The following is a 7819-nucleotide window of genomic DNA, read 5'->3' as shown; positions in this document are numbered from 1 at the left end:
GTGCGATGCTAGTGACTTTGCAGTAGGTTCCGTTCTTGGTCAAAATAAACAATGAAAATCATGTGTCATCTACTATGCAAGTAGGACTCTAGATGAGGCTCAAAAGAATTACACAACAACAGAGAAAGAGATGTTAGCAGTAGTATTTGCATTCGATAAGTTTCGGTCCTAACTTATATGCTCAAAAGTTATTGTGTACACGGATCACATCGCGGTGCGATATCTCATGACCAATAAAGAAGCAAAGCCTCGCTTGATCCGTTGGGTTCTCTCTCTCCAAGACTTTCACATGGAAATGAGGGTCAAAAAGGGAGCGGAGAACTATATAGCGTATCATTTGTCTAGGCTACCTTTTGAGAACAAGGAGGATGTACCGATTAATGATGAGATAGGATTCGAGGCTCTCATGGCTTTGGTGTCAACTTCTACCCCTTGGTACGCGGATATAGCCAACTATCTTGTGTGTGGAGTCGTTCCCCCGGAGTATTCTTCTCAACAAAAGAAGAAGTTTTTCAAGGAAGTAAGAAGGTACTTTTGGAATGACCCATATCTATTCAAGAAATGTGGAGATGGCCTTTATTGGAAGTGTATTCCAGATCATGAAATTCAAGGAGTTCTTGAGCATTGCCACTCACTACCATGTGGAGGACATGGTGGTGTTGACAAAACAGTGGCAAAAATCTCTCAATCTTTATTGTGGTGGCCGACAATGCATAGAGACACCCACCAATTTGTTTCGCAATGTGATAGATGTCAAAGGAGCGGAGGCATTACCAAGAGGGACGAAATGCCCCAACAAAGTGTTTTAGAAGTTGAACTCTTCGATGTTTGGGGGGTGGATTTTATGGGGCCTTTCGTTTCTTCTTGTGGGAATCTATATATCTTGGTAGCGGTCGATTATGTGACAAAATGGATTGAAGCCATACCCTCACCTACCAATGATCACAAGGTTGTGCTTAAGCTTCTAAAGAAGATTATTTTTCCTAGGTTTGGAGTTCCGAGGGTGCTAATTAGTGATGGAGGCTCCCATTTCGCCAAAAAGCAATTTGAAGGTCTTCTCAAGAGGTATGACGTTCATCACAAGGTTGGATTACCTTACCACCCTCAAACTCAAGGACAAGTGGAGGTCTCGAATCGTGAAATCAAAAATCTTCTTGAAAGGATGCTGAACAAATCAAGGAAACATTGGTCTCTCAAATTTGATGACACACTATGGGCTCTTAGGACGGCGTACAAGACTCCAATCGGCACAACCCCCTATAGGTTGGTCTATGGAAAGGCTTGTCACTTGCCGGTTGAGTTAGAATACAAGGCTTGGTAGGCCATCAAAGAGCTCAATATGGATTTATCGTTGGCCGGTGAGAAGAGATTGCTTAAGCTCAATGAACTTGAAGAGCTTAGAGATGATGCTTATGAGAGCTCAAGGTTATATAAGGAGAAGACTAAAAAGTGGCATGACCAACATATTCGAAACAAGAACTTTAAGGTTGGAGACAAGGTTTTGCTTTTCAACTCAAGGCTTTGTTTGTTTCCAAGTAAACTCAAATCAAAGTGGTCGGGTCCTTTTGTGATATCAAAGACTACTCCTTATGGCTCCTTTGAGTTAGATGCAGATGGTAACAAGTTTATGGTTAATGGTCATCGTTTAAAGCATTACTTTTGCAAGGAAGAAGTTGGTATCATCGAATGTATAATGCTTGATCCTTTGGATCCCAAGCCTCCCACTTGAAGAATTTTTCTCATGGTCAAGCTAGTGACCTCATAAAGAAGCGCTTCTCTGGAAGCAACCCGAGTTTCTAACTCCTTTCTATATTTTTTTAAAATATTCCGATTTCACTTTCTCTTTTTTGAATTTGAATTTGATTTTTCCCCCTTTTGGTTGATAGGTGTTTGGATGATGAAGGAACAAGGATTTTCTACTTCGAAGATGTGAGGAAAAATAAATCGAATTTTACTCTGCGCGACCCTGTGCGCGACATTTGTGCGGGCGCGCAGTGTGAAGTGCGGGCACGCAGGCACTGTCAGAACCCGCACAGATTTATTCACAAATTGGAGTTCAAGGCAGAAGGTTTGCGCGACCCAGTGCGCGACCTCTGTGCGGGCGCGCACTCATTGTCAGAACCCGCACAGCTTAATTCAAAATTGGTGATTCGAGACAGAGAGTCTGCGCGACTTCTGTGCGGGCGCGTAGCATGCCTGTGTGGGCGCGCAGCATTCCTGTGCGGGCGCGCAGAACTGGGAAAATCGGGTTTTAACCCTTTCTTCCCCATTTCGTCCTCATAATTTCGAAACCCATATTTCATGCTCTCTTCTCTCTCCTCACAAACTTAAACCCAAACCTTCAAATTTCACCCATTTCTCACAAATTCCATTGATTTTCCTTTAAATCCATCAAAAAATTTCACTCTACTCACAAATTCACCCACTTTCTCTCTCCAAAATACCCAAAAATCCTCCATTTTCATGGTTTACAAGCTTAATTGAAGGTGGTGCTCTTGGAGGTTCTTAGTGGTGTTCAAGCTTCTACTAAGTGGTATAACTCTAAATTTTTCCATTTTATTACTTAATTTCACTTGTTTATGCATAATTTTTAGTTATTAAGCATGAATTAGCTTGAGTGAATTTCATGTGATTTTGATTTTCTTTGTTAAGGATTTGTTGGTTATTAGTGTGAAATTTAGTGATTTTGGGACATTATTGTTAATATTATTGTTTTGGAAGCCATTTCATGAAATTAAGTTGAGAAATTTGGTGTTAGTATTGATGATAATGCAACTACTTTCATGAGAATTGCTTACTATCATAATGTATTTTGATTGACTGCTTTGTTGTTAATTCTAGTTGTTTTGGGAGCTGTATTTGTGTGGTTAGTTGTTAGTACTAAACCTTTTGCAAATTGTTAAGACTTGAGTTGTTGTTGTTGTGTTCCAATTATTGGTTGAGTTCGAAGTGAGTTCTCCTTTTGGTTGGGTTGTTTGTATTGCTTGAGAACATAATGAGCAAAAGGAAGAGCAGAAAGGAGCCCAGGTTAAGGGTTGAGGAACCGAGTACTCAACAAACTCAAGCTCAAGGACCAAATGTTCCCCCTAGATTGAGATTCTTGAACAAGGTCCATGCTACGTTCCTTAACGACCTTCAAGGACGAAGGTTAAATCCCTCCAGACACTATGATCAACGCTCCATGAGAGATTTGGGGATTGACGATGATATAAGGTCGCTCCTTGACAACTTAGGGATGAGTGAGTTCATCAAGAATCAATTCTGAACATATAAGGAGCCCACCTTCAAATTCTTGGCCTCTTTTGAAAAGGAGCCTTACGGGAACGACTTCCAAATTTCCATCCAACTGTTCAACAACCAGCACACTATGACTCTTAGTGATCTTAATGTATTGTTGGATTTGAACCCCGAGGAGAACCTCCTTCCCCCTTCATTGAGCTTATTCCCTGAGTACTATGCATTTCGATGGTGACAAACGATTACCTATTTTGAAGAGTTCAACACTAGGTATTCGGTGGCCAACCATATTATCCACCCTATGCTCCGTATTCTACACCGCATTCTGGGTTTTGCGGTGTTTAGCAAGCAAGACTTGAGTAAGCTCTCGCATGAAGAGATATTTACTTTGTGGGTTGCCACTAGGGAGGAATTGAAAGGGCGGCTCAATATGGGGTACTGGTTCGTCGTGTGTTGCGAGGAAATCAAGTCGGGTCACAAGACGGGAGAAATTTCCTTCGGTGGATGATTACAAGGATTGCCAAGAAGCTTAACTATGATCGCTTCTTCCCCTCGTGCACTCAAATTGGGGCCGACAAAGATCTATTCATTGACATACAACAAATGAGAAGGTCGGGGTTCCTCTAAGGAACTTCAGATGCCAACAATTTTCATGCCTGGATTGTTGACCGCGAGCACCACTGTATTGTATCTTGCCTTACCCCAACCGTACATCCTTGGAGCGGAACGCAAGGAATGTATGGAAAATTCCGCGAGACAATGGTGTGCTACCACTGCTCTGGGTAGCGCAAGGAATATGGAAGTCGACCAACAACATCAACAACAACAACAACAACAACAACAACATTAGCAACAATAGCAACAATAACAACATCATCAGCAACAGCAACAACAACAACATCAAGGCATGAGTAGCCTTGAACAACAAATGATGAGCATGCAACTTGGCATGCAGAGCCTAATGGAGACCAACAGGGTATGTTTATGCAAACCCAAGCTCTTTATGGTGCGGTCGTGGATAGGGGTGAGGTTACCCTCCCAAAAAATTACCCATATTGGCCACCCCAACAAGGCCCGGTCCCTAGGTGGCAGGGATCACAACCCAATTGGCCCTATTAGCAAGGGCCCTCCTCACACGGTGTTTCCCAGGTAGACTACCCGACGAAAAACGGGTACGATTATCGTGCCCCCGGGGGCAGCGATTTTAGGGGTGACCCCAACTATCCATATGTCGACCCTACCCACCCTTTCCCTCTTTAGCTACCTGCCCCTTTCGACCCGTTGCCTCAATGACAACAAGACCTCTTCCGAGGTCACTATGGTTGGCTTCTGGGTTACACCAGTGGTTGGGACCCACATGGAATCCCTTTAGACGGTTTCTCTTACGACACCGAGGATGATGGAAATGACGACACTCATGAAAACCAAACAAAAAAAAAATAAAAAAAAATAAAAAAGATTGAAGTAATGTGGTGTGGTTTGTTTTGAAAGGTTGTAAGTTTGAGAATAGGTTCAATTCTTAGGATGTTCTTGAGAGATGGCCACTCTTACGCTTCACTTAGGAATTGCCACCAAAATTTTCAAATTGTTTTCCAACCATAACCCCTAGTCATGACATTAAAACCCTACTTAAGACCCTTGGATTCTAGAGGGGCGTGGTCAAAGAACGGTGGAGGGAGATAGATTTCAACCATATGGAGAGAGTATGCATAGTTGAGATGTCGGGATAACGTTATGATTCCACATAAAAAAAAAATTTGGTTCCCTCAAGGGACCCTGAGGAGCTAGCTAGTGGATGAATTGAAGCTAGTGGAGAATGAAATCATTAGTTCTCTACGCTTAGCTTAGGTTTGTCTTTTTCAACCTTGAGCATCTTGGAACGTGTTTTCCCTCTTTGAATTGAGAAATATAAGTATTCTTTGGTGCATTTATTTGCATGTGAGTCCAAATTTAGCATTCCACTACCTTGAGGCTTGATTGGTTTTGCTAAAACCTTGTCATGTTATGTTTGTTGTGTTTGTCTTTTTGTTCCGGTTTTCTTTGCTTGAGGACAAGCAAAAGGCAAGTGTGGGGGATTTTGATGAGTGGCATTTATACCGCTCTTTTATCCTTTTTCTCTAAGGATTCTCCCCTAATTTGCACTTGTTTGGCCCTTTTTCTAAGCATTTTTACTTAGTTTTGCTTCCTCTTTTCTTTTCTCCTTTATATTCTCTTTTCTTAGTCTTCTCGCTTTGTTTTTATTTTGATTTCCATGCTTTTGTTTTGTAGGTTTTATGTGCCAAAATAAAGAGGATATCAATAACCCAAGCAAATTGTTGTGCGCGGGCTGCTGTGCGGGCGCGCAACCCTGTTAGAACCCGCGCAGCCAGGCTGAAGAAACAGAGCCTAACAAGAGAGTTTGCGCGACTTGTTGTGCGGCTTCTGTGTGGGCGCGCGACCTGATGCGCGAGCGCGCTTGATTTCCCGTACCCTCAAAGTTGCGGCCGCCCACTATACTGAGAGGGTGCACACACCTACTGCGCGGGCGCGCATATGTCGTGTGCGGGCGCGCACGGCTGGGTTTCTGATTTCTTTGCGCCTTGTTGTCCAAGTCTCTTTCTTTTTGGGGAGCGACATATATATAGACGAGACTCTTTGTAATAGAGGAGACTTAATACTAATTCCATAGAACATTATCCTAATCTAGAGAGAGAAAATAGATTGTTATCAAGCATCCTTTATTGTATTTAACTTTGCTCAAGTTTTAATCTTCCATCAATCAAGCAAGAATCCAAGTTTTCATCTTTCATTAATCCTTTCTTTAGTGATCTATTCTCCTTTCCTTTAGTATTGTTATTTGTTTATTGTTACTTATTCTTGTCAATCTTATTAGCTCATCTAGTTGTTATTGATTTCATTGATTTTAATCATGTTTTGTTTTGAGTTTCTTGAGTTTATTTCTAGTTTTGATATTATGTTTAATCTCCCTTCTCTAGGCTAAACATTTAGCTAGGGGAAGGGGGTGGAAGATATGATTTGATATTGGATGAATGATGATAGTTAGATTGAACTTATGCCATATATTGATGAAAGACATGATTTTTATTAGCTTGGGATTATTGTTGCACTCTATTTGATGTTTTCTAGTTTAAATGCATGAAAGTGATTTGAACTAGATTAGGATCATCTCTTTTTTAATGATTGCATGAGAATGAGTTATTAAAGTGGAGTTTTTATGGATTGTGCTTCTTTATTCTCTTGATTTGATTATAACTAATAGGATGCATGAGAATGATCCTTATTAGTGTAGACCTCTTTCATTGATTTGCCTAGATTATTGCATGAGAATGAGTTTAGGTAGAATCTTGTGTTCTTTGGCATAAGTTTCATGATAATCACCATTATTCTCCTCTTTCAAATCATATTGGACACCCCCGTATCCCTAGCATCAATTTCCATTGATTTTAATCATCATTTTCTTGCTTATTTGTAGTTTTAGTGTTCTTACTCAACAAAACCAACAAAAACAATCCCCTTTTTACTCTTGCATTTAGTGATATTTGATGTTAAATTAGCGTGCTTCCCTAGTGGTTCGACCCTTTACTTACCACTAACTATTTCAGTGTAGGTTTAGGTATTATAAATGATTAATTTGGTTAGGGTAGTAGCTTAACGACCTATCTAACCCATGATCACTGACGTGAAAAAACAAAGTTAGCGGCACACGCTGCCATTAGTGCCACACGCTAACGCTAGCGCCAGGCGCTAATGTTGGTGTAGACACCTAAAAATGTCTCCCCAAAACCAAACCCGATGATGAACAACCTTTCACCGCCATTATTAGTCGGGTTGAGTATTTAATTTTTGGAGTGCTTAAATCCATATTTCCATTTCATAAACCAACCCAATTCCTAGCCCATTTCCCCAAACCATAACTTATTTTCATTTTTTCGTGCCTTTAAACCCAAAATAATTCATTTCGTGTACTTTTTATAAAAACGTTTGATCCAGTTTATTTTGGTCCATAATCTGGGTCAAATGATTAAATAGTTGGATAGGGCTTTAAAATAGCTTTCCAACGATATATTATAAACCCAAATACGAGTTATAACGAATAAGTTGTGGCCAAAATATTAAACTAAGCCCAAACCGAACCTAAGGCCACCTTACCTACGACCCAATGATCATGTGGAGGGTCTAAATGGTTTAATCCCATTTCTAAACCAATTAGGATTAATTGGAAGCTTCTATAAGTTTCTAAAAGATCTTGTTTATCCTTTTTGAAAAGATAAGATTAAATAGTTTGAAATTGAATAAAACTCCTTTTTTTTAAAAATCCTATTTCTATCCGAATTGAAAGACGTTCAAAGATAGACAGATACTACTTTCGTGCCTCATGTTTGTTATCCAAATTTTATATGTTTGGATACCCCTTGAATTTATCTTTCCAATGATATATTATAATATCAATTCCGAGCTATAACGGAAAAGATATGAATAAGATATCAAACTCTATCTAAAATTGATACCATATCATTATTTCGGCTATATCTTTTGTTCTACAAACTATTTTAATCTGGTTCTAATTGGGTTAGAAATTAGA

General features: G+C 40.1%; 1 protein-coding gene across 1 annotated transcript; it reads left to right on the top strand.

The window, feature by feature from the left end:
- The first annotated feature begins 1339 nt into the window (after positions 1-1339).
- Positions 1340-1729, top strand: LOC110725206. The gene has a single exon (XM_021904693.1). The coding sequence runs from the start codon at positions 1340-1342 to the stop codon at positions 1727-1729; it is 390 nt and encodes a 129-aa protein (XP_021760385.1).
- Positions 1730-7819: the final 6090 nt, after the last annotated feature.

The sequence above is a fragment of the Chenopodium quinoa genome, unplaced genomic scaffold (assembly GCF_001683475.1).
Source record: "Chenopodium quinoa cultivar QQ74 unplaced genomic scaffold, ASM168347v1, whole genome shotgun sequence".
Taxonomy (NCBI): Eukaryota; Viridiplantae; Streptophyta; class Magnoliopsida; order Caryophyllales; family Amaranthaceae; genus Chenopodium; species Chenopodium quinoa.
This window is presented reverse-complemented; position numbering and strand designations above follow the sequence as displayed.

Coding starts and splice junctions, on each gene's coding strand:
- LOC110725206 (XM_021904693.1), top strand. CDS start 1,340: ATGGATTTATCGTTGGCCGGTGAGAAGAGATTGCTTAAGCTCAATGAA.